The sequence below is a fragment of the Zeus faber genome, assembly GCF_960531495.2.
Source record: "Zeus faber genome assembly, chromosome: 5".
NCBI lineage: Eukaryota > Metazoa > Chordata > Actinopteri > Zeiformes > Zeidae > Zeus > Zeus faber.
The window spans coordinates 36,621,371-36,648,887 of record NC_137192.1 but is presented as its reverse complement, the minus strand read 5'-3'; the positions used below and the strand labels follow the sequence as shown (position 1 = coordinate 36,648,887).

Here is a 27,517-nt window from a genome sequence, read left to right as displayed (position 1 = left end):
TCACGGAAGTGAGGAGTGCTAGGTCCAGGTGCCCATGGGTCCAGGGACTCCGGGTCCATGAGGTCCAGGGGCTCCGGGTCCATGAGGTCCAGCGGTTCTGGGTCCAGGTGCTCAGGTGCACCTGAAGTTGTAAACCTCAGTCTCCTCTGAACATCTCCAGTGAAAGACTCTAATCTCAGTTAAAACCTTTGTTCTGCTTCACTCTTCACAATGAAACGATCACCAATGTCCTCTAAACCAATAAGAACATCAGAAACACATAGAACTGGCAAGTATAATTATTATTATTATTATTATTATTATTTTAACTGCAAGACTCGCAAACGATTCATTTGAGGTGAACACATCTTTTAAAGGACTCAGGAGTCTGGAGTCACTCGAGAAAAAGAGAAAAATTCAAGATTCAAGAGGATATTTGTCACATATACGTACGGCCAGAAATGACTGAACTCAATTGAAATCCATTTTTCATAATTCATATTCCACCAAAACAAATCAGTTTTGACAGAACGAAATGACTCCTGTGATCAATTGAGCGACTCTTCTCGTGGTCGATGGTTCAGGGAGTCGTACCTCGCTCCCCCCGCGTCACGTTGACGGAGCTGAACGACTCTCAAAACAGAGTCCGACCTCCCATCGCTCCACCCGCTCGGACTCCCAATGACGTAGCTGCTCTGGAAGAAATGATCGATGAGATGAATTAGTGCAGCGTTGCATTCATTCTTCCTCTGTTTATTTGTTCAAGTGCAATTTGAAACATTGGCATTTGGAAGACGGACAGCGCCCGCTGGTGGACTGGAGGTTCACTGCTAGCTCCAGAACCAGGAGTTCACTTTCAGATGCTTGTTTTGTTCGTAGAACTTTCTAGAAAGTGCTGACACAGCTGGTTGAAAATAATAATATATATTAACTTTATTGTCATGGCCTCCCGTTAGCGGCACCACGTGGTGTTTCCTGGAGAAGAACAATAAAAACATGAAGCAAAACTTTGTGCAAATTAAACATTTTCCAGGATTATTCTATGAATAAACACAGGTTTGCTGCCGATGAGAGTGGATTAAGGCGGTTCTATTCATCGCCACGGTCACGCAGACAACTGGACGGAGAAACCAACATGGCCGCAGGTAAGAACAGCATTTGGGGTAAAAACACTTTGAAAGGTCGCTGCCGTCAGAGAAAGACTAGAAAGTTCCAGAAACGATGCTTCGCCTCTGTGTTCTACGTTCCAGCACCAAAGGTTCCAGGATGAAGGTGGAGGCAGGTGGACTCCGTCCTCTGCTCCAGGATCCAGGGCCTCCTCCTTCTGGAGCGTTTCCCAGAATCCTCCAGCTCAATAAGTTGATTTTCACATCAGAGCGTCCAATCACAACCCGTTACTGCGTTTGATTTACGAGAGATTACTTAAAAACAACGGGGGGGGTGAGACAGGAGAGTGAAGGTAGGGTTAGGGTGGTCCTGTGCTAGGGGGTTGGGGTCTTGTATTGGGGGTGTGTGTGGTGTGTCAGGGGGCGGGGTCTGGTAATTGGGGGTGTCAAAGGGCGGGGTCCAGGGGGCGGTCCACACTTTGGGTCTTCTTCAGGCTGATTTTACTGAAACTCTGGATGGAGCTGAGCAGAGCAGAGCGCCCTCCCCCTCCATCACCCAGGGGAGGGGGGGGTTGCTCTGAGGGGGGAGGTGGAGGAGGAGGAGGTGGAGGTGGGGTCTGCAGACCTGCATGGATGGAAGAGAGAGAGAGAGAGAGAGAGGAGGGGGGGTAAACCAGTAGCTTGTAACAGGCTGTACTTCCTGCAGCTTCCAGTATGAGGCTCCTGCTTTGATTCTGCTTCCTTATCTTCCTGATGTTCTTGATCTTCTTGATCCTATTGATCAGCTCCAGATGTTTTCCTCAGATCTCTAATCAGAGTTCTTCAGGATCTCTGTCGTGGTGTTCCCCAGGGTTCTGTTCTGGGCCCAGTCTGTTTGCTTCATACGTGCATTATTAATATGTTATTATTAATAATGTTATTATTATATTATTTAATTATTACATTAATACTATATTGTCATAACTTTATTATTCATATATAATTATTAATAACATTAATAATAATAATAAGATATTATTATTATTATTATTATTATTATTATTAATAATACTACTATACAGTGTATATAATCCTTTGCAATCCTGTATAATCCAGTATAATCCAGTATTATCCAGTTAATCTGGTATATTCCCATTTAAGCAATTAAAGACCGCCCCCTTTCCAGTAGCTGCAAGCATGGATAAGACAGACAGACAGACAGATAGACAGGCTGAGAGATTGACAGAGAGAGAGACAGGCTGAGAGACTGACAGAGAGAGAGACGGGCAGACGGACGGGTTGGCTCAGTGGAAGGGGATCAGACAAACGTCAAACCAGAAATCTCATTCAATTCCATGGAGAGTGGGATGCCAAACGCAATAATTCCCGCCCCTCTATGACAAGCTCCGCGCATGTACGATATGCCCCTCCCCTCTGTGAGGCAGAGGTTCCCCAATTATATATATAGGAATATTATATATATATATATAGATACACATATATATACTGTTTATATATATACAGATACAGTATATGTAAAATGTATGGAATTAAATAATATATGATTGTGGCGGACCAAGGGGGCGTGGCCAAGCCTCCGCTGCAGACAGGCGGTGCAGTCTCCATCCTGGGGCTGCTCAGCTGCTGTGGATCGGACTAATCCACAGAGGGAATCCGCTGGTTCGTCCGATCCCAAAACCAGGAAATAATATTTAGTTTGTTGTCTCCGCAGTGAGGACAAGGTACGACCGGGCGGGACAAGCCCGCCATCCAAGGCGCCGGACACATCACGGTGGGAGAGCCCTTGTGCGCAAATCTAGCGGAGGAGTTCCATCCCGGACTGCGAGCCTTTCATTTGTCCTTTTGGCCACGAGCTACATTTTGTTTAAAGACTGAATAAAAACACAGCAAGCAGCGCTGATTGGCCTCCTCCTCCTCCTCCTCCTCCTCCTCATTCCCTGGCCCAGAACACACCTCCACACTGATGCTATCGTGACGTTAACGTGGGTTAACGCTACCACACTACCTTATTACCACGCTATCTTATTACTTTGTTTAGGTACTGAAATAAAAGTATTATTATGATTATAATTACTATTTAATCATCATAGTTTTTCAGAGTTTGTCCGTCCCCTCTGACAGAACCAACCACTCACACTGAGGGGGAGGGGCAGTTCCTTGCTCAAGGACACCACATGCTGTGCCTGTTGCATGCTGGGAAGGCAGGGGGTGGGGGTGCCTGGTGCATGCTGGGAAGGCATGATAGCAACACACATCATTACATCAGTAGTTTACTTTACCAACCAATCAGAACGGAGCATGCTCTACGGACGAGAGAGCACAAGGAGAGAGGGGGAGAGAGTTAAACAAACAGTAATACAGGAGAGAGAGTTCTGCAGAAGGAGAGAGGGGAGGCTTGTTTCAAACAACACTCCAGATCTGGTGTGTGAGAACAATGACAGAGACACAGACAGGTAGAGAGACAGACAGGTAGGGAGACAGACAGACAGGTAGAGAGACAGACAGGTCAATACCTGTGTTGGGTGGAGGCGTTGGAGAAGAAGGAGACGTGAGGGGGGAGCTGGCTCCAGAACCTGAAACAATACATCAACTTCATTAACTACACCAGGGGTGTCCAAACTGCGGCCCGTGATCCATTTTTTCATTTTTTCCACTTTCTGGGCGTGTCCTCCTTCCGCTGGACAGGGATAAATACCCTGCACTACAAACTAACTCTGAGTCGAGCTCTAGTGCTGAGGTTGCTGTGTAGTGTATCACTGCTCGTATTGTAGTATTGCAACTTGGACTACTGGACTGACTCTGTACATTTCACTGCTATTTGCTGATCTGCCAACAAGCTTGTGTTCCAGACACACCCCCTATTCAGGTAAGTCCTCTCTTATGTGGGCGTGCTCTTAGCCAGGTGCAACCCTAATCACACGAGCAGCTGTATTCTATCACCTATTTATGGTCCTGCCCTTGAAGCGTTTGTAGTCGCTCTCGTGTAAAGACGCACGTCTACCTCTGCACGTCAACCGAAGCAAGGACACCGAACAAGGCAAACCTGCCTTCTTTCTCTCACTCCATACAAAATGTGCTACTACCGCATCCCTACAACTTCAAGGTCACCCAGAAAGCGTCGTTATACCATACGCCGATGCAATCCGGGTAACCTCAGGTCCCTGCAGCAAACATCTTCTGCAAAGACCTCCTTCTCTGTTGGCTTGTGGAATTGTCGATCTGCAGTTAACAAGGCAGACTTCATTTCTGGTCATGCCAACCACCTCTCCTTGGAGCTCCTTGCTCTCACTGAGACATGGATTAAACCGGAAGATAGCGCAACCCCGGCTGCACTCTCCACTAACTACACATTCTCCCACACATCCAGACCATCTGGCCGTGGTGTTGGGACTGGCCTGCTAATTTCCAACACATGGAAATTTAATCCACTGCTGCCTTTAAACAACTTTGCCTCCTTTGAATATCACGCCGTCTTGGTGACTGCTCCGGTGAAAGCCTATGTGGTCGTCATCTACCGTCCACCAGGACAACTAGGTGACTTCCTTCATGAGCTTGACACCCTGCTGTCATCAATTCCTGAGCATGAGTGTCCCATGCTCGTCCTCGGAGACATGAACATCCACTTGGACAGTACGAGCTCGGTTGACTTCCAGTCTTTGGTTCGCTCGTTCGACCTAAGACAGATCCCGACTCCACCGACTCACAAGGCTGGCAAAGAGCTTGATCTCATTCTTGCTCGGAGCTGTACCACCGACAACCTATGGGTCACTCCTCTTCATCTCTCTGACCACTTCTTCATCCACTTCAATGTCCAGCTACCAAAACAACCCCCCACCTCCCCACCCATGGTTACTATCCGCAGCAATCTCCGCAACTTGTCTCCCACCCACTTCTCCTCTGTGCTCTCCTCTTCTCTTCCACCCCACGGCACTTTCTCCTCTCTGCAGGTTAATGATGCCACTGACTCCCTCTGCTCCACCTTGAGCTCATGTCTGGAGCCTGTGTCCACAATCCACCAGACCTGCTCGTTCAACCCAGTTGCACCCTTGGCTGACTGACACCCTCCGGACAACGCGCACTGACCTCAGAGCAGCCAAGAGGAAATGGCACAAATCCAAAACAAGTGAGGATCTTGCAAGCTACCAGACACTGCTGTCCTCCTTCTCCTCCAGCATCACTGCTGCCAAGAAGGCCTTCTTCAACGATAGGATCAACGGTGCCACAGACACACGTACGTTATTCACCACCTTCAAGTCTCTGCTTTACCCTCCACCACCTCCCCCAGCTACTAACCTCACTGCTGACTGCCTTGCCTCCTTTTTTACTAACAAAGTGGCAGCCATCAGCAGCCAATTCACTAAACAACTTACTCACAACCTGTCTTCTCCAGCCCTAGGCTCATCGTTCCCTGGTTTCACTCCCCTCGCTGAAAGTGAGGTATCTAAACTACTAACATGTAGCCGTCCTACTACCTGTCCGCTAGATCCGATCCCATCCAACCTCCTTCAAGCCATATCACCGACTATCACCCCGGCAATCACACATGTGATTAATTCTTCCCTAACTTCCGGCACTTTCCCTTCCGCTTTCAAAGCGGCTCGGGTCGCACCACTGCTCAAAAAACCCTCACTCGATCCCAATCAAGTAGGAAACTATCGGCCGGTCTCTCTCCTCCCATTCCTTTCCAAAACCTTAGAGAGGGCGGTCTCTAGACAGGTTACAGAGTACCTGTCAAGAAACAACCTTCTTGATACACTTCAATCTGGCTTCAAAAGTGGTCACTCCACCGAAACAGCCCTGTTGTCTGTGACAGAGGCCTTAAAAACTGCTAGAGCTGCTGCCAAATCCTCGGTTCTCATTCTGCTTGACTTATCAGCTGCTTTCGACACTGTCAATCATTGCATACTCCTGTCCATACTCTCAAGCATGGGCATAACGGGCAGTGCACTTTCCTGGTTGGAATCTTACCTTACTGGGCGCTCGTTCAGTGTGACATGGCGAGGCCAGCTGTCTGTGCCTCACCACCTCACCACAGGGGTGCCCCAAGGCTCGGTGCTAGGACCCCACCTCTTTGCCATATACACCACCTCACTGGGCCCGATCATCCGCTCACATGGCTTTTCATATCACCTCTATGCGGATGATACTCAACTCTATCTGTCCTTCCCGCCCGACGACCCTACTGTCTCGACGCGGATCTTGGATTGTCTCGCTGACATATCCACATGGATGAAGGATTATCATCTTCAACTAAATCTGGCGAAAACGGAACTGCTGGTCTTCCCGGCCAAACAAGGTATTCATCACAACATTGATATTAAAATCGACTCTCTATCTCTTGTTCCTACCAAGGCTGCAAGGAATTTTGGTGTCATTATTGATGACCAACTGACATTCTCGGACCATGTTGCCGCCGTCTCCCGGTCCTGCCGCTTCGCACTACTCAACATCCGAAAAGTCAGGCCGTACCTGACCCAATATGCCACTCAACTGCTGGTACAAACCTTGGTGATGTCCCGTCTCGACTACTGCAATGCCCTCTTAACAGGCTTGAGGCCTGTGCGGTGAAGCCACTTCAGATGATACAGAATGCGGCGGCGCGACTGGTGTTCAACCAGCCAAAGAGGGCACATGTCACTCCGCTGCTCATCGAGCTCCACTGGTTACCTGTAGCCGCCCGCATCAAGTTCAAGTCTCTTATGCTGGCCTACAGAGTGATTGCTGGGAATGCTCCCACCTACTTAAGTGCTCTTGTAAGAGCACATGTTGCCCCCCGGATGCTGCGCTCCTCAAATGAGCGTCGCCTGGCTCTGCCGGCCATACAGCCACGGCAATCCAGGCTATTCTCGTTGGTGGAACGAGCTGCCAAAAGTACCTCCTGTCCTAATCTACAATTACTTAGCACCACCTTGCAGTATTTATTGTTATACCAATGTTGTTATTACACTAATCTCTGTCGCAATGTAGCTGAATGTTATTCTCCCTTGTAAGTCGCTTTGGATAAAAGCGTCTGCTAAATGACTAAATGTAAAATGTAATTTTTAATAGGCCTGCAGCAAGTTACACAAATAGAATGGAATATGGCCCACACATCAAACTTGCGCTTGACTGTTTTGTACTTCTTAGTTTTAACAGGAGGTGGAGCTGCTGTCTTGAACGAGGCAGCTGCTCCACAAAACAAGAGTTAGCGTGTCCAGAAACACAGTGGTGCAGCAAATCAAAGACTTGTCAGCTCACTTCAAACATCAAGGGTCAGATAAAAGTTGTGCTTTTGATTTACACTTGATTGCATGTGATGAGAGCACAGATGCCACAGACACAGCTGTTCATTTTTTTGCAGGGAGTTGACGATAACTTTTGCATTACGGAGGAGCTAAATGGGACAAGCTGTGTGGAGTTACAACGGATGGAGCTCCGGCAATAACAGGCAAGCATAAAGGAATGGCCTACATGGTGTGCGCCAAGGTGCAAGAGAGTGGAGGTGAGGCTGTTAAAATGCCCTGTATCATCCCCCAGGAAGCCCTCTGTGCCAAGACAGTGCAGCTTGGTGATGTGATGAACACTGTTGTGAAAACTGTGAAAGAACTCGAGCACGAAGGCTCGACCACAGAGAATTTCAAGCTTTCCTATCTGATGTCGATGCTGAACACGGAGACCTACTCCACCATTCTCATGTGCGCTGGCTAAGTCGCGGGTCCGCGCTACAGTGTTTTTATTCCCTGAAATCAGAAATCGACCAGTATTTGAAAAGGAAGGACCGAGCTCTTCATGAGCTGAGTGCCAGTGACCTGGCTTTTTTAGTTGATCTTATCATCTGAACACACTGAACAAGAGTCTACAAGTCTACAATAAATTCAGTCAATTAAAGTTGATAACATGTTATAACAAACGTTAGTTGATGTGTTAACAAGCCCAATAATATATTTGCATAACAACCTCGAATACACCATCCCCTTTTCCCCTTATTTCCCCCCCTGTATACAGAGTTGTGAAGGGGGATCAGCATCCTGACTAAGAACCAATCAGAGGCTGCTGTTTTCACAATGTGCTGACAACCATTTTTGCAACAAAATAAATGAAAACTCATTCATGGAAAGCTGTGATGTGGGCCTTTTTTTTGTTGAAGCATATTCAATTATCAAGCATAATTGACCTACATTTGATTGATTTGACTAACTTTAATACACTGGAGGTGTGGCCATATAGTCTAGTGAGTAGCCCCGCCCTTTGCATATTTTTCTGTATGTGACCCTCAGTGAAAAAAGTTTGGACACCACTGAACTACACCAACTAAATCATCAACTAATACATCAATACATCAACTAAATCGACTACATAACCTACATCAACTACATCAATACATCAACTAAATCAACTACATCAACTACATCAATACATCAACTAAATTGCCTATCACCTGCATGTTTGTGTATGTGTATTTATAATATGTGTGTGTACTGACCAGAGTTGTTGTTGTATTTTACGCAGTTTTCTTCTTCGTTTTCATACGCCGACTGTCGGGACTTCTGCAACAAAACACATGCTTCAAATACTACGTCTGGGTAGTACAGCGTGTACTCAGTGTGTACTCAGTGTGTACTCGTACCTTCCGGGCCAGGATCTTCCTCCTCTTCCTCTCCTCCTCCGAACCGTGGTGACTCTGAGCTCTGGTGAGCCGGCGGTGCTGTTGGATCTAGACACAAAGTACATCCTGTACTGCAGTACATCCACAGTACTGCAGTTCATCAGCAGTACTGCAGTACCGTGTCGTACAGTACACTACAATATTATTACCAGTCTCTGCTCCTCCTGCAGCCGGCTCTCCAGTTGCTCCTTGGCAACCTTCAGCGCCTCCTTCAGTCTGCTGGGGATCTGTGGGGGCAACAGGAAGTTAATAAACTAGTCAGTACAGCCTCCTCATTACAGCCCGGTCGTCACGGCAATGTCACAGCCTGGGCGCCATGGCAACGTCATGGCAACATCACGGCCCGGTCATCAAGTCAATGTCGGTACGGACTTTGCTTTTTAAAAGACAATGTGAATTTGATCTAAAGTGACCGATGGATGAGCCTCCGTCGCTGAACCATCAGATCAATCACACAGATCGATAGAATAATCTGGAATAAAAGATCAATATAATACAACCAAACTGACCTTGAACTGTAGCTTGTCTGAAACGTTGAGCTGCACGTCGATGAACAGCCTGAAACGCAAACATACATTGTTACAAATATAACAATGTTCCGAATAGGTCACTAAAAGGACAATTACAGTTACAAACATTGCGTTACAACCATCAAAACGTTACAACCATCCCATTACAACATTTAAAACATCACAACATTACAAACATAAAGTTACAAACATCACAATGTTACAACCATCAAAACGTTACAACCATCCCATTACAACGTTTAAAACATCACAACATTACAAACATCACAACGTTACAACCATCAAAACGTTACAACCATTCCATTACAACGTTTAAAACATCACAACATTACAAACATCACAACGTTACAACCATCAAAACGTTACAACCATTCCATTACAACGTTTAAAACATCACAACATTACAAACATCAAGTTACAAACATCACAACGTTACAACCATCAAAACGTTACAACCATCCCATTACAACGTTTAAAACATCACAACATTACAAACATCAAGTTACAAACATCACAACGTTACAAACATCACAACGTTACAACCATCCCATTACAACGTTTAAAACATCACAACATTACAAACATCAAGTTACAAACACCACAACGTTACAACCATCCCATTACAACGTTTAAAACATCACAACATTACAAACATCAAGTTACAAACATCACAACGTTACAAACATCACAACGTTACAACCATCCCATTACAACGTTTAAAACATCACAACATTACAAACATCAAGTTACAAACACCACAACGTTACAACCATCCCATTACAACGTTTAAAACATCACAACATTACAAACATCAAGTTACAAACACCACAACGTTACAACCATCCCATTACAACGTTTAAAACATCACAACATTACAAACATCAAGTTACAAACATCACAATGTTACAACCATCCCATTACAACGTTTAAAACATCACAACATTACAAACATCACAACGTTACAAACAGACACAACGTTACAAACAAAAACATGAAACATGTTGATGTTGACATGTTTTTGTGTGGGTGGTCAACCGCAGTGCATGCTGGGGAACTCACGGTGTCTGTAGCAGCTGAGCAACAGTTGGCATTCCACTTTTACAGGATTCTGTCGAGAGAATGGACTGAAGTACTGACACTACACACGCGCGCACACACGCACGCACGCACGCACGCACGCACGCACGCACGCACGCACGCACGCACGCACGCACGCACGCACGCACGCACGCACGCACGCACGCACGCACACACGCACACACACACACACACACACACACACACACACACACACACACACACAGGCAAGTATAGTTATAACAGTGTTCGACCAAGTAGAATAAATTCAGATGGCGGTACTGTATGTAGTACAGTGTGTAGTACTGCGTGTACTTACCCACAGCAGTACACGGGGTGGGGGGGTAATGGTCCACTGGTACTGCGTCGGGGGGGCTTCCATACGTCATCTCGTACAGTACGTGACCAAAGCAGTAAACATCGATACTCTCTGTGGTCTGGAAGTAAACACACACAAACAGAACCAAACTCAGTGTTTTTACCAGTGAACAGTCAGGAAGCAGTCAGCAGTAACAGGCAGAGCAGACGCTGCGGCCACGCTCCACCAGGGGGAGCTATATTTTACAAACAATCCTCCTGTTGTACTGTGTGTACTGTGTGTGTACGAGTACATTGATCTTGCGGTGCTGGCTGTAGTACTGGCGGTAGAAGGAGGGAACTCCCAGAATGCCGTTCTCCAGCTCCAGCAGGCTGCACACTTCCTGTTGCAGCAGGATGTTGGAGGTGTGGAGGTGAGTGAAGGGCAGGCCGCGGGCGTGGAGGAAACTAAGCGCCTGGAGTACACACAGTACACAAAGTACACAAAGTACACACAGATACCTCATTAGTACACAGAGTCTCTTTAATGCCATTCTAATCTGTATGTTGTATTGTTTTCAACACATAAGCTGTTGTGCAGCATCTGTCCAAGTCCTCAAACCAACAGCATCAGCTCCAGACGCGTCCTTCAAACCACATTGAACCACGTCAGTGTCTGCAACTAACACCACCAGCAGCGACGGCAGGACCCACGTCATCCACCCCCACCCCCACCTCCACCCCAGTCAGTAGTGTCAGTGTGTCAATAGTGTTAGAAGTGTCAGTGTGTCAGTAGTGTTACTAGTGTCAGTGTGTCAGTAGTGTCAGTGTGTGAGTAGTGTCAGTGTGTCAGTGTGTTAGTAGTGTCAGTGTGTCAGTGTGTCAGTAGTGTGAGTAGTGTCAGTGTGTGAGTAGTGTGAGTAGTGTCAGTGTGTCAGTAGTGTGAGTAGTGTGAGCAGTGTCAGTGTGTCAGTAGTGTCAGTGTGTCAGTAGTGTGAGTAGTGTCAGTGTGTGAGTAGTGTGAGTAGTGTCAGTGTGTCAGTAGTGTGAGTAGTGTGAGCAGTGTCAGTGTGTCAGTAGTGTCAGTGTGTCAGTAGTGTCAGTGTGTCAGTAGTGTCAGTGTGTCAGTAGTGTGAGTAGTGTTAGCAGTGTCAGTGTGTGAGCAGTGTCAGTGTCAGTGCGTCAGTAGTGTCAGTACCTCCAGGACCTGGCGGCCGTACAGCCTGATCTTCTGCAGCTGGAGGCCCTGACGCCTCGGGGGGGGAGGGGGGGGGTGAGAGTATTTATTCAGGAAGTAATCCCTGACCTTCACCTGGGGGCAGAGGTCACACTGTCAACTGTCATATCACACAGACAGGTCGACAGACAGGCAAGCAGGCAGACAGACAGGCGAGCAGTCAGACAAACAGGCGAGCAGGCAGACAGACAGGCAGGCAGGCAGACAGATGGGCGAGCAGGCAGACAGACACCTTGTAGATGTGGTCTCTCAGACTTCCTGTCTCACTGAACGCTCTGATCATCAAAGCAGAAGATTCACTGACGCTGGAGAAGAGGAGAGGAGAGATGAAGGGATGCTGCAGGAGGCGCAGAGGCGGGGAGGAGGAGGAGGAGGTGGAGGAGAGGAGAGGAGGAGGGGGTGATGGTGGAGGAGGGGAGGAGAGGAGGAGGAGGAGGTGGTGGAGGAGAGGAGAGGAGGAGGGGGTGATGGTGGAGGAGGGGAGGAGAGGAGGAGGAGGAGGTGGTGGAGGAGAGGAGGAGGTGGGGAGGAGAGGAGGAGGAGGAGGAGGTGAGGAGAGGTGGAGGAGAGGAGGAGGTGGGGAGGAGAGGAGGAGGAGGAGGGGGTGATGGTGGAGGAGGGGAGGAGAGGAGGAGGAGGAGGTGGTGGAGGAGAGGAGGAGGTGGGGAGGAGAGGAGGAGGAGGAGGAGGAGGAGAGGAGGAGGTGGGGAGGAGAGGAGGAGAGGAGAGGAGGAGGAGGTGGTGGAGGAGAGGAGGAGGAGGTGGTGGAGGAGAGGAGGAGAAGGTGGAGGAGGAGGAGTAGTGGAGGGGAGAGGAGGAGGAGGGGAGGAGAGGAGAGGAGGAGGAGGTGGTGGAGAAGAGGAGGAGGTGGGGAGGAGAGGAGAGGAGGAGGAGGAGGTGAGGAGGAGGTGGGGAGGAGAGGAGGAGAGGAGAGGAGGAGGAGGTGGTGGAGGAGAGGAGGGGAGAGGAGGAGGAGGGGAGGAGAGGAGAGGAGGAGGAGGTGGTGGAGAAGAGGAGGAGGAGGAGGTGGAGGAGGAGGAGGTGGAGAGGAGGAGATGAGGAGAGGAGAAAGTGGTGGAAGAGGAGAGGACGAGGAGGAGGAGAGAAAACATTCCTTAATAAGAAACAATCATAATGACTGTGTGTGTATATGTATGTGTGTGTGTGTGTGTGTATGTGTGTATATTTATGTATGTGTGTAAGTATTTGTAAGTGTGTAATTGAATTTGTGTGTTTACATGTATTTATGTGTGTGTGTGTATATACACTATTATACGGTGCTATACAGTGTATACAGCATTATATATATATATATATATATATATATATATATATATATATATATATATACATACACACACACACACACACACACACACACACACACACACACACACACACACACACACACACACATATACACACACATATACACACATACATAAATACTTACACACACTCACCCGCCACTTTATTAGGTACACCTGTTCAATGGCTTGTAAACACAAATTGCTAATGAGCCAATCACATGGCAGCAGCTCGTTGGGTGGAGGCATGTAGACATGGTGAGGATGAGCCAATCACATGGCAGCAGCTCGTTGGGTGGAGGCATGTAGACATGATGAGGTGACTTGCTCAGGGGATTTAAGTGACTTTGAACGTGGCATGGTTGTTGGTGCCAGACGGGCTGGTCTGAGTACTTCTGAAACTGCTGACCTACTGGGATTTTCACCCTCAACCATCTCTGGGGTTTACAGAGAACGGTCCCAAAAAGAGAAAACATCCAGTGAGCGGCGGTTGTGTGGACGAAAACGCCTGGTTGAGGTCAGAGGTCAGAGGACAACGGGCAGACTGGTTCCAGACGATAGAAAGGAAACAGTCACTCAAATAAGCACCGGTTACAACCAAGGTTTGCAGAACAGCATCTGTGAAGGCACAACACGTGGAACCTTGAAGCAGATGAGCTACAGCAGCAGAAGACCACACCCGGTGCTGCTCCTGTCAGCTCACAACAGGAAACTCAGGCATCAACAATGAGGAATAGAAGATTGTAAACACGTTGCCTGGTCTGATGAGTCTCCATTTCAGCTGCCACCGTCACATGGTCGGAGCAGAATGTGGTGTAAACAACATGAAAGCATGGCTCCATCCTGCCTGCTGCCAAGGGTTCAGGCTGCTGGTGCTGCTGCTGCTGCTGGTGCTGGTGCTGGTGGTGTAATGGTGCGGGGGATATTGTCTTGCCACACTTTGGGCCCTTAGTACCAGCTGAGCATGGTTTAAAGGCCACATCGTACCTGAGTGTTGCTGCTGAGCATGTCCATCCCATAATGAGCACAGGGCAGCATCTTGTGATGCTACTTCCAGCAGGATAATGCAGCACGTCACAAAGCTCAAAGCATCTCAAAGTGGTTTCTTCAACATGACGATGAGTTGACTGTTCTCCAACGGCCTCCACCCTCACCACAGGTCAATCCAGTAGAGCAGCTTTGGGAGGTGGTGCAACGGAAGCTTGGCCTCCACCCTCAACACATGTCAATCCAGTAGAGCAGTTTTGGGAGGTGGTGCAACGGAAGCTTGGCCTCCACCCTCACCACATGTCAATCCAGTAGAGCAGCTTTGGGAGGTGGTGCAACGGGAGCTTGGCCTCCACTGTCACCACATGTCAATCCAGGAAAGCAGCTTTGGGAGGTGGTGCAACGGGAGCTTGGCCTTCACCGTCACCACATGTCAATCCAGTAGAGCAGCTTTGGGAGGTGGTGCAATGGGAGCTTGGCATCATGGAGGTGCAGCCCACAAAGCTGCAGCAACTGTGTGATGCTGTCAAGTCAATATGGAGCAAAACCTCTGAGGAATGTTTGCACCACCTTGTTCAATCTATGCACCAATAAGGAAGGCAACAGACTCCAACCCAGTACTAGCAAGTACTAGCAAGTACCTAGTACAGTGGGTGCTAAGTGAGTACATATATTTGTGTGTGTGTGTGTGACCTACAGACACAGTGGTCAGTAGCTTCATCACAGCCTGAAGGTCTCTGTCTGACAGGAACCTGTCAGGACCCAGGTCCACCTGCAGGGGGCGACATGAAGACTTCACTGCTTTACCGTTCCGATCACACCCCCCAACCCCGCCCTCTCAGGTGGAGGTCAGGGTTGAGGGTCAGAGGTCAGCGATGGGGGTCAAAATGAGAGGTCAGGGGGGTCAGGGGTCAGGGGTCAGCAGCTCACCCAGCTCAGCAGCTGTCTGTCTTTGGGCGTCTCTCTGTCCCTGATCAGGAAATACTTCTTCCTGATCCTCCAACCTGATGGCACCAACACAGAAAACAAGACTTACTAGTTATCAGAACAGTAATACTACTACACATCCTAGAAATACAACTCGACTAGTTCTAAGACTAGCCATACTAGTTACTAAACTAGACATACTAGTTCTAAAACTAGACATAAAAGTTATAAAGCGAGACATTCTAGCTATAAAACTAGACATAAAAGTTATAAAACCAGACATATTAGTTATAAAGCGAGACATACTAGTTATAAAACTAGACATAAAAGTTATAAAACTAGACACTCGTTATAAACTAGTCATACTAGTTATAAAGCGAGACATTCTAGTTATAAAACTAGACATAAAAGTTATAAAACTAGACATATTAGTTATAAAGCGAGACATACTAGTTATAAAACTAGACAAAAGTTATAAAACTAGACACTCGTTATAAACTAGTCATACTAGTTATAAAGCGAGACATACTAGTTATAAACTAGACATACTCTTTATAAAGCAAAGACATACTAGTCATAAAACCAGACGTATTGGTTCTAAAACTAGTCGTACAAGTTCTAAAACTAGTCATACAACTAGACATACTAGTTCTAAAACTAGACATACTAGTTCTAAGACTAGCCATACTAGTTATGAAACTAGACATAAAAGTTATGAAACTAGACATACTACTGATAAAACTAGTCATACTAGTTATAAAACAAGCCACACTAGTCATAAAACTAGACATAAAAGTTATAAAACCAGACATATTAGTTATAAAGCGAGACATACTAGTTATAAAACTAGACATACAATTTATAAAACTAGACACTCGTTATAAACTAGTCATACTAGTTATAAAGCGAAGACATACTAGTCATAAAATCAGACATATTGGTTAAAAAACTAGATGTATTAGTTCTAAAACTAGTCGTACAAGTTCTAAAACTAGTCATACAACTAGACATGCTAGTTCTAAAACTAGACGTACTAGTTCTAAAACTAGACACACTATTTATCAAACCAGACGTACTAGTTCTAAAACTAGACGTACTAGTTCTAAAACTAGACGTACTAGTTCTAAAACTAGACGTACTAGTTATAAAACTAGACGTACTAGTTCTAAAACTAGACGTACTAGTTCTAAAACTAGACGTACTAGTTATAAAACTAGACGTACTAGTTCTAAAACTAGACGTACTAGTTCTAAAACTAGACGTACTAGTTCTAAAACTAGACGTACTAGTTATAAAACTAGACGTACTAGTTATAAAACTAGACATACTAGTTAAAAACTACTCATACTAGTGATGAAACTAGACACTCGTGTTAAACTAGTCATACTAGTTATAAACTAGACATACTAAGTATAAACGAGTCATAAACTAGTCATACTATTTCTACATCCTTCTCAGTGTATTGTTTTATTCAGTAAGTAGTGTGTAATAACCAGGATTCTACATATCACCTAGTCATACAAGTTGTAAATACTTATTATAAATACTTATATGTATTATTGTATTCAGTAAGTAGTGTGTAATAATCAGGTTACTAGTTATAAACTAATTAACTAGCTCTAAAACTAGCCATATTAATCAAAGAATTTTTATTAATCTAAAATAGTTATAAAACTAGCCATACTAGTTGTAAAACCAGTCATACTACCTATTATCAAGTCATACTAGTTATAAACTAGTCATACTAGTTATAAATCCTTCTCAGTGCATTGTTGTATTCAGTCAGAAGTATGTAATAATCAGGATACTAGGTATAAAACTAGACATACAACTTATAAGATTACCAGTTATAAAGTGAGACATACTAGTCATAAAACTAGTCGTACTAGTTCTAAAACTAGTCATGCTCGTTCTAAGATTAGACATACTAGTCATAAAACTAGTCGTAGTAGTTCTAAAATTTGTCATTCTACTATAAAGCAAGACATACTCTTCATAAAACTAGAAATATGAGTTATAAAACTAGCCATTAGTTATAAATCCTTCACAAGGACAGAAGTGTGGCCAGATGCAGGTGTGGACAGATGGACAGACTGACCGATGGAGGTGTGGACAGATGGAGATGTGGATGGATGGAGGTGTGGACAGATGGACAGATGGAAGTGTGGACAGATGGAGGTGTGGACAGATGGACAGATGGAGGTGTGGACAGATAGAGGTGTGGACAGATGAAGGTGGAGACAGATGGACAGATGGAGGTGTGGACAGATGGACAGATGGAGGTGTGGACAGATGGAGGTGTGGACAGATAGAGGTGTCGACAGATGGAGGTGTGGGCAGATGGGGGTGGAGACAGATGGACAGAAGGAGGTGTGGACAGATGGACAGATGGAGGTGTGGACAGATAGAGGTGTGGACAGATGGAGGTGTGGACAGATGGACAGATGGAAGTGCGGACAGATAGAGGTGTGGACAGATGGACAGATGGAGGTGTGGACAGATGGACAGACGGGGTTGTGGATAGATGGAGGTGTGGACAGATGAAGGTGTGGACAGATGGACAGATGGAAGTGTGGACAGATGGACGGATGGAAGTGTGGACAGATGGAGGTGTGGACAGATGGAGGTGTGAACAGATGGAGGTGGGGACAGATGGAGGTGGGGAGAGATGGAGGTGGGGAGAGATGGACAGATGGAGGTGTGGACAGATGGACAGATGGAGGTGTGGACAGATAGAGGTGTGGACAGATGGACAGATGGTGGTGTGGACAGATGGACAGATGGAGGCGTGGACAGATAGAGGTGTGGACAGATGGAGGTGTGGACAGATAGAGGTGTGGACAGATAGAGGTGTGGACAGATGGACAGATAGAGGTGTGGACAGATAGAGGTGTGGACAGATGGACAGATAGAGGTGTGGACAGATGGACAGATGGAAGTGTGGACAGATGGACGGATGGAAGTGTGGACAGATGGAGGTGTGGACAGATGGAGGTGGGGACAGATGGAGGTGGGGAGAGATGGAAGTGGGGAGAGATGGACAGATGGAGGTGTGGACAGATGGACAGATGGAGGTGTGGACAGATAGAGGTGTGGACAGATGGACAGATGGTGGTGTGGACAGATGGACAGATGGAGGCGTGGACAGATAGAGGTGTGGACAGATGGACAGATAGAGGTGTGGACAGATAGAGGTGTGGACAGATAGAGGTGTGGACAGATGGACAGATAGAGGTGTGGACAGATGGACAGATAGAGGTGTGGACAGATGCAGGTGTGGACAGATGGACAAATGGAGTTGTGGACAGATAGAGGTCTGGACAGATAGAGGTGTGGACAGATGGACAGATGGAGGTGTGGAAAGATGGAGGTGTGGACAGATGGACAGATGGAGGTGTGGACAGATGGACAGATGGAGGTGTGGACAGATAGAGGTGTGGACAGATGGACAGATGGAGGTGTGGACAGATGGACAGATGGAGGTGTGGACAGATGGAGGTGTGGACAGATGACAGATGGAGGTGTGGACAGATGGAGGTGTGGACAGATGGAGGTGTGGACAGATGGACAGATGGAGGTGTGGACAGATAGAGGTGTGGACAGATGGACAGATGGAGGTGTGGACAGATGGACAGATGGAGGTGTGGACAGATGGAGGTGTGGACAGATGACAGATGGAGGTGTGGACAGATGGAGGTGTGGACAGATGGAGGTGTGGACAGATAGAGGTGTGGACGCACCAATGTCTCGGAGCGGCTCCAGCACCTCCCACCTTGGATCTGAACGGAAGAACATGGAGACCTGCTGGAGGGCGATCTCTGAGAGAGAGAGAGAGAGAGTGAATTAATACATGTAGAGAATTGATATTTATACATATACACACAAAGTATATAATGTATATCTAAATAGACATGTGCATCTATCTAATCGATCTATGTACGTATATGTGACCCAACGCAGAACTTAGGGACATTTGGTGCCGTTTGACCTTTCTTTTTTGCATTATTTGCAAGTGGAGAATCAGAGCTTCAAAACAAGGTGTCACTTGTGCAAATCAAGCAAATATTTTTGACTTGACTGACTTGTTAATGACAAGGGTTTGGCAAACTGTGATTCTGACATAACGGCCGTTTCTCAATCCCAAGTACGCCAAGTCCGGACTTGCAGACTTGGTAGTTCAGACTTGGTAGTTGAGACTTGGTAGTTCAGACTGGGGAGTACAGACTCCCAGGGGATGGGAGGACACGGGACGGTCATTCTGCCAAATGCATTGTGGGATACTTGTCTGTCCCAAGTCCACACAAGTCACCACCCAGGCATCCTCCATCAAATGGGCGGAGCAAGTCCACATCCTGGCGTTTGGACTTGACTTGGCTGGATGTGTACTTTGAATTGGAACAGTACTTGGGCTGCGACTGATGACGTTTCACAAGTACACAAGTACAGACAAGAAAACAAGTACACACAAGAACACAAGTACAGACAAGAACGCAAGTACAGACAAGAACACAAGTACAGACAAGAACACAGATTGAGAAAGGGCTTGGCACACTCTGCTTCATTTAGCAAGCTCCCAGAATACAAATGGATTGGAGGACCAACAAAACCACAGGGCTACTTGTCACATGGTCACTACACACCCTGCTGAATGGGGACATCTCTGCATTGTGTTTTGAGGGAATGTTGAACAGCGTCATCAACACACAACATCTTCTGTTTTTAAAATAGCTTTTATTTAACAGTAAGAATATACATGTTTTATAAAAGTGGAATTATTTGAGAGTTTGAAAGTGCTGGCAGCACAACGAAATGTAGAGTCTATCAAAAACATCTCGGAAAATCTGCCTCTGTGTGTCATTTAACATATAAATGTGTGTATGCTAAATATCTTCAAAGTTGTTGAAGTTATTACGTGGACTAACCCCAACACTACCCCAGCTACACTCTGAGAGCCTGTTTGGGGCCTCTTTTTCATTTTCTTTTGAACCCTGGCTGCATTTGCAGGTAAACTTGAGAATCTTGTCCGTTGCTACTTGTTCATAATCTGCATCACCAACCTCAACGGACTTCATCACGTCATCAACTTCTTCCGTTGTAACAACAACGGACGTATCGTCGGTCTCCTCCGGTGGTTCTTGAAAATAATCCGTTTCAGCATCACATTCAGGTTGAAATCAGTTGTTTGAAATGTTCTCCAAGTCCAGGATCATATGAGATTCAGCCTCCCTGTCGAAGAACTGACTATCATCGTGGAAAATGAAGTCCAGTACGCGCTGCTTACACTGACTTGGATCTATTGCACTGGTCAGATTAAGGTCTGTGATATGATTTAGATCTTCCTCCACCCACTTCTCCTCATCCATAACAACACAGAGACCAAAGTTTTCACAGACGAGTGAAACCGGATCCTCGTCTTGTTTACGGAAGTGACGTCAGCATTTCTTCTTTGATGGTACACGTTGGTACACGCCCCCTCCACAATGATGTCTCCGTGTGTGTGTAAAAGTAATTCGATTTAAATGTTGAACTCTATCAAAAGGGTTTCACATTGTGACTTCACATCACATGGAATATGGAGGAATGATCTTCACCTGGACGCTCGCTTTAAAGGACACTATCGATCGTCGCTGGTCAGCGCTGTTCAGAGTCTCGGTAAGTGAACTGTGCTTCTCCATGTCATCTAACGGGAATATTTAACTCCACGGTTTAACATTTGTATACTATTTATAAATCAAACTGGATTTTGAAAATACGTTGAGAAATAAAAAAAACCACAAAGGAACACGAATCTGGAAAAGTCACATTTTCCTTCAAAAAAGGTTTTTTCAACATATTTGGTGCTGCTGGCCATTTGAGAAATGAGCGAGACGGCGGCTTTTGCTGCGGTGGGAAGCATAAAGAAACAAACACACACACATACACACATAGACACACACACACAGACACAGACACATAGATATAGATATCTATTTGTATATCTATATGTATGTATGTATAGGTATATGTAGATACAGTGTATAGATATATGTATATATAGGTATATACAGTATATAGATATCTATATGTATGTATAGGTATATGCAGTATATAGATATCTATATGTATGTATAGGTATATACAGTATATAGATATCTATATGTATATGTATATACAGTATATAGATATCTATATGTATGTATTTGTATATACAGTATATAGATATCTATGTGTATGTATAGGTATATACAGTATATAGATATCTATATGTATGTATATAGATATCTATATGTTTGTATATACAGTATACAGATATCTATATGTATGTATATGTATGTATATAGATATCTATATGTATGTATATAGATATCTATATGTTTGTATATACAGTATAAAGATATCTATAGATATATAGATATATATAGGTATGTATATGTATTGTGAGGGAAAAATGATTACGATCAACTATTTTGAATGAGGACAAAGGCCTCTACCTCCAAAAGGGGGTTTGAAAACATTTGTCTGTCTTCCCAGGAACCCCCCAGAGTTCATGTAAAGAGAAATGTCTTGCTCCTACAATGTCAATTGTAATATGAAAGAATCAGATCACACGTGGCCTGTTTACCTTCTATAGAGATGGGGGACACCTAGAAGTGCATTGTCATGCAACCCCCATTCGGCCAGGTCAAGGTTGCAAGTACCTGTTATTTACATTCTAGGAAGGGGGGGCACCCAGGAAGACAGTTAGAGGGGAGGCAGACTCGTCTGAGACCTCTGACCCAAACCACACCCTGTTTCTACTGTATAAAGCCTCCTGTCTTTCTCTGTGATATCAGATTGATCCCAGCGCTGCTTTGGAGCAGTACTGAATCTTTCTCTTTATTCTGCAGAATAAATAATCTTGGATATTCTCAGTTTTGTCTTCTTGTAGCGGGCAGATTAACCTCACTGATCACTGCAGAAGAATTTCCTTAACAGTAAATACAGTATATAGATATCTATATGTATGTATAGGTATATGTATATACAGTATATAGATATCTATGTGTATGTATAGGTATATGTATATACAGTATATAGATATCTATATGTATGTATATACAGTATATAGATATCTATATGTATGTATTCTATATCTCAGGCACCGTTGTAGTTGCAGCTGTAGTTGCTCGGGTCCAGGAACCTTCGGACCGGTTCGCTACACGACAGCAGGGGATTGTGGGTAATGGTGTCCAGGTAGAGCTGCAGACCGCGCTGCCGCTCGGCCACAAAGTCCCGATCCATGTTCCTGATCAGCTTCTTGGGAGGGAGAGGGAGACAGGCTCCCGAGGCCTGAGAGACAGACAAGCGGAGGGGGGAGAGAGACAGACAGAGAGGTTCAGGATGTACTCCGGAAACCAGCTGCGGAATCTGCAGTATAAGCAGAGATCTGTGACTTCCTGTTTTGCAGGAAGTGACCCTGAGGATCTTAGCTCCTCCCAGTCTGCACCTGCTTGTCTGATTGGTGGATTCTGATACGTTAAAGCAGCAACAGACAACCTTTTTGCTTTTAACACCATGTGTTTTTGGATTGGTTCCCTATGATCATCCAGGCCGTTCTCGCCCATTCCAAGATGGTGGCGACGCTGACGTATCACAGCGACGGAGTCAATGCGACGTCTGTGTATATTTGTCTGTTATTGAGCAACCAAAAGAAATAAAGTTTGAAAAAAACTGAGGATTTGGGTGGAGCTGTTCAGCGAAGGTGCTTGTTCCTTCCAGCAGTAATACCACCGGGAGACAACAGGGGGCGAAGTCTGTCGCTGCCCCTTTAAGAGCCTTTCACAGAGGATGCTCAGTGTGTCCCACGAATCAATGAATTTAAGAACGATCCTAAAAACATGAACAATGATGAGATTTTAATAAAAAATATATATATATTTTTTTCTTTTGTATTTCTATCTTTCTTTTACTCGGTGTACACAACGCACAGATCAACATTAACTCCCAGGTCATATTTCACGATAAACATGTGGCGGCCATTTAGAAGTGCCTTGCGGCCGCATGAGGCTCCCATACCAGTGTTTGAGACCCCTGTAACGTGTATTTGCGTGCTAGCAGTGTTTATGTGCTTTTCTGTGGAAACTCACCAACAAACTGATGTTCAGCACATCAAAGTCACTGTAGCGACGAATCACCTGCAACACACACACACACACACACACACACACACACACACACACACACACACACACACACACACACACACACACACACACACACACACACACACACACACAGCTGAGATTTGGGGCGGGGCAGAGCTCAGAGGTTAGCCCCAGACTCTGATTGGTTTGTTTACCTGCCAACTGTTATCAGAGGACACGCCCCTCTGGACTCTGATGATGTACTCCTGAGAGAGAGACAGAGGTTATTAGAGATAACCACCGTCTGGCTGCACATTACACTGCTTATTACACACTAACTGAATGCAATCATACACTGAGGATTAATAACTAGTATGACTAGTTTATAACTAGTTGTGAACTTTATTTATATTCATTCTAGTTCATAACTAGTTATAAACTAGTATGAGTAGTGTATAACTAGTAGTGTAACAATATTTCTAAATCTATACAATCACATAAATATACACTACTCACAAAAGTTTGGGATATTTGTCTTTCGGGTGAAATTTATGGAAAATGTAAAAAGTTGACGCTCCAGTGATATGATATGATGAAAGTAGAGCATTTAAGTAGAAGATACAATGGTGATTTCCTCATCTCAAACTATGTATTGAAACAAAAGCCAACAACAGTGGTGGGTTTACCACAACAACAAATGTCAACGTCTCAATAACTTATCATGTGCCCTTGAGCATCAGCTACAGCTTGACAAGGACGTCTCAAGCTGTTCACAAGTCGACTTATTGTCTGCTGAGGCCTGGCCCCCCACTCTTCTTGAAGGGGCCCTCAGGTCATTGAGGTTGTGGGGTACAGAGTTAGGAGCCTCTACACGGCCACTCAGCTCATCCCATAGGTTTTCTATGGGATTCAGGTCTGGAGAAAGTGCAGGCCACTCCATTTGAGGTGCCCCAGTCTCCAGCAGCCGTTCCCTAATGATGCCTCCTCCATGAGCTGGAGCGTTGTCGTCCATGAAGATGAAATGAGGCCTGTGTTGTTCATGCAGGGGCACAATGACTGGATGAATGATGTCATTCAGGTAGTATGGGCTTGTCACTGTACCATTCACAAGGTGTAGGGCAGTTCTGTATTGACCAGACACACCTGCCCACACTGTAACACCACCACCACCAAAGGCTGGTCTGGTGACAGTGGCTGATGCGTAGCGCTCTCCTTGACGTCTCCATCATTTCTGCTCCACGTGAATCCACTTTCATCAGAGAACAGCACTGAGGCCCCTGGTCCCTCGTCCAGCGTCAACGCTCCCTGGCCCCTGCAAGACCATGATGCCTGTGCCTGGTGGTGTGGTCAGGTACCCTTGCAGGTGGTCTAGCACGCAGACCACGCTGATGTCAACGGTTTTGAATGGTCTGACGTGACACTTGGTACCTCTCACCTCCCTTAAATGTGCCTGGAGTTGAGTGGCATCATCATGTGGTTGCGCAGGGCACTGTTCACAATGAAGCGCTCATCAGTGTGGGATGTGGCCAAAGGACGTCCACTTCTATGCCTTTCTGTGACTCTTCCAGTCTCTGTATCTCTGTTGCAAGCTGCTGATGACACTCTGTGACACTCTAAGCTCAGTGGCCACTTCCCTCTGACAACATCCTGTTTGAAGCCTCGCCAGGCGAGGTGCTGTTGATCAGTTGTTGGTGTGGTCTTGGTCTCAAGATGTCAACATGTGAACAGCATGATGAAGAGGACTGTTTCAATACCAACTCTAATTGAACCAGGACATTTATTGGTGGATTCATGGATCAAACACCTGTTGTGAATTTTTCCGTTCAGCTCCTTGTTAGAGAACAGCAAGTTGTGCAAAAAGTACTGAGACATTGAACAGTTGGACATGTGCATTCAAAAGTTTAGAGAAGGTCAAATGAAGTTCACCTGTAAAGGTTATCGTGCATTTTAGGTTCATCCTGAAATTTCACCCGAAAGCCAAATAACCCAAACTTTTTGTGAGTATTGTATAATCACACACATAATGAAGAACACAACCTCATATAACCTCAGTCACATATATTAATTTCCAGCACAGAGTGTTAGTTTCCAGACATTCCAAACCATGGGAGTACAGTCTGTATGCAAACGTCTTTTGGGCCTCACCACGATGCAGCTGCAAGAGCAGGATCAAGCCCTCATTGTCCTTTGTGTGCCACAGAGTTTAACTTATGTTGAACACTTATGAATCTGTGACGTCAAACTGACCATCTGACTCCCTGGAAATAAACTGTTGGTCTCAGAGAGCTGCTAGGAGCACATCTCTCACCTGACCCTCGTACGAGTAAAAACCAGCGTCTGTCTGCCTCTTTATTTAAAACCAGCGACTGACAACCTGCAGATTAAAGCCACCCTTTCATTTCTGTACCACAATCTTGATTATTATACAATACTAACTGAATACAAGAATACACTGAAAAAGATTTACATCTAGTATGACTAGTTTACAACTAGTATGACTAGTTTATACCTAGTATCCTGACTATTACACACTACTAACTGAATACAACAATAAATTGAGAAGTATTTATAACTAGTATGACTAGTGTATAACGAGTATGACTAGTTTATAACTAGTATGACTAGTTTATAACGAGTATGACTAGTATGACTAGTTTATACCTGGTCATACTCGTTTATAACGAGTGAGACTAGTTTATAACTAGTATGTCTTGTTGTTCTCCTGCATGTGATCAAACTATTTACTACAATATCTATCATTTAATATAACAACCTACTTCCTGTTCTCAACGCTGAACTTCCACTGTAGTTCCTATGCAGCGCCACTAGCTAGTGTTAGCATTAGCATGTAGCGGAGTGGTTCGAGGCACGTGAAACCAGGGGAAGTGGTTACCGTGGTAACGGTGGTTATGAACACACAGCGTCATTATTCAGAAATAACTGAGCGCTGGTTGATGCACTGACCAATCAGGATCCAGGATTCCACAGAGCAGAGGGGGCACGGTTTGTTTGTATTGGAACAGCCCATGACAGTATCTGTTGGAGTTTCACCTCCATACCCTCTGTCTGTCTGTCTGTCTGTCTGTCTGTCTGTCAGACTCTAACAACCTGCTTAGTTACTATTGGGATTATTCCCATAATGCACTTTGACCATTTAAACGTACATCTCCATGTACTCTTTACAGCATTGAAACGTATTGAGCAGGGATTAGAACCCCCAACCCTGCAGTGTTAGTGCCTTGCTCCAGGGAATAGAACCCTGATGGTGTGAACTGAAAGTTTGTGTTTTCTGTGTCACAGCAACGATAGTCCAAAGGTTCAGCTCCCCCTGTCTCTCTCTCCCTGTCTCTCTCTTCTTGTCTCTCTCTCTCTCTTTCTTTCTTTCTCGACCAGTTTCTGGGAATGTTATGAAACTTCTTCCACTCAACACACGCTCCCCTGGTGGCGTCACATTATTAGAATTATTAGAATCCATAATTCACTACTGTCACTCTTGGTGAGTGGTGGAAGCTTCCAAACATACAAGGTCAATTTACATCTTTACAGATGAAAAGTGGAGACGGCCGAGCAACCACGAGCAACCACGTTGGGCGGGGCAACCGAGCAACTGTTTTATCAGGAACAGAATCAAGTCGAAGGAGGAGGTGACTTCACATCAATCTGCTGTTGTTGTCGGTCCAGTAGGTCAAAGGTCGTGAACCTGCTCCGCCTCCAGCAGCCTCAGATCGATGTGATCAGGTCCACGGTGAGAACCACGGCCTGGCTCCCACCTCCAACACACACACACACACACAGTCAGTCAGTCAATCAGTCAGTCAGCTGATCTGTGTAAACAACAGATCAGCTGGACTGGGACGGGGACCAGGAGTTGACCCTCTACCGGAACAGACCAGGTCCTGCCCTCTGTGCCCAGCCCCCACCCGGTCCACCCGCCTCACCGTGTGGCTCTGGAGGTTCTGGCTGGCCTGGATCACTGCGCTGAGCGGGGCGGTGTCGTCCAGCAGCATGCTGCCGGGAGGCGGCTTCTCCACCGAGGCCATGCCGCTGGAGGGCGCCGCTCCGGGTGGCTCGTGGTTCTGGCGGGTCCGAGTCCCGGTCCTAGTGCGCGTCTCTGGACCTCCCGGGGATTCTGAACCAGGAAGAGCCGCTCTGACAGCAGCGGCAGGAGACCGGAAGTAAAGAGACACATTTCCGCTCCGTTTTCAACGTAAAAGCTCACCAGCGGCGGCGTACGAACAGGAATAGCCACATTTGAAATGAAAAAAAAATGTTTTGAAAAAACATTTGACACCAAATAAAAGAGTTTTCAAATATATTTGACGC

General features: G+C 45.7%; 1 protein-coding gene across 4 annotated transcripts; it reads right to left on the bottom strand.

The window, feature by feature from the left end:
* Nucleotides 1-682: 682 nt before the first annotated feature.
* pxk (PX domain containing serine/threonine kinase) lies at nt 683-27,337 on the bottom strand. 4 transcript variants are annotated; one of them, XM_080001581.1, is made up of 19 exons: nt 27,133-27,337; nt 23,410-23,460; nt 23,198-23,245; nt 22,214-22,400; nt 18,833-18,910; nt 15,096-15,169; nt 14,863-14,937; nt 12,104-12,208; nt 11,833-11,946; nt 10,949-11,110; nt 10,657-10,774; nt 10,320-10,398; nt 9,240-9,288; nt 8,880-8,957; nt 8,692-8,778; nt 8,548-8,611; nt 3,599-3,658; nt 3,369-3,388; nt 1,601-1,710 (listed from the first exon to the last, which is right to left on the bottom strand). In XM_080001581.1, exons 1-18 carry the CDS (start codon nt 27,232-27,234, stop codon nt 3,372-3,374), a joined length of 1,548 nt encoding a protein of 515 aa, XP_079857707.1. In that variant the 5' UTR covers nt 27,235-27,337; the 3' UTR covers nt 1,601-1,710; nt 3,369-3,371. The 4 variants fall into 4 exon arrangements, with proteins under 4 accessions (XP_079857705.1, XP_079857706.1, XP_079857707.1 ...); XM_080001582.1 differs by having other exon boundaries at nt 1,624-1,710; nt 3,365-3,388; XM_080001579.1 differs by lacking the exon at nt 3,369-3,388 and having other exon boundaries at nt 683-1,710.
* Nucleotides 27,338-27,517: the final 180 nt, after the last annotated feature.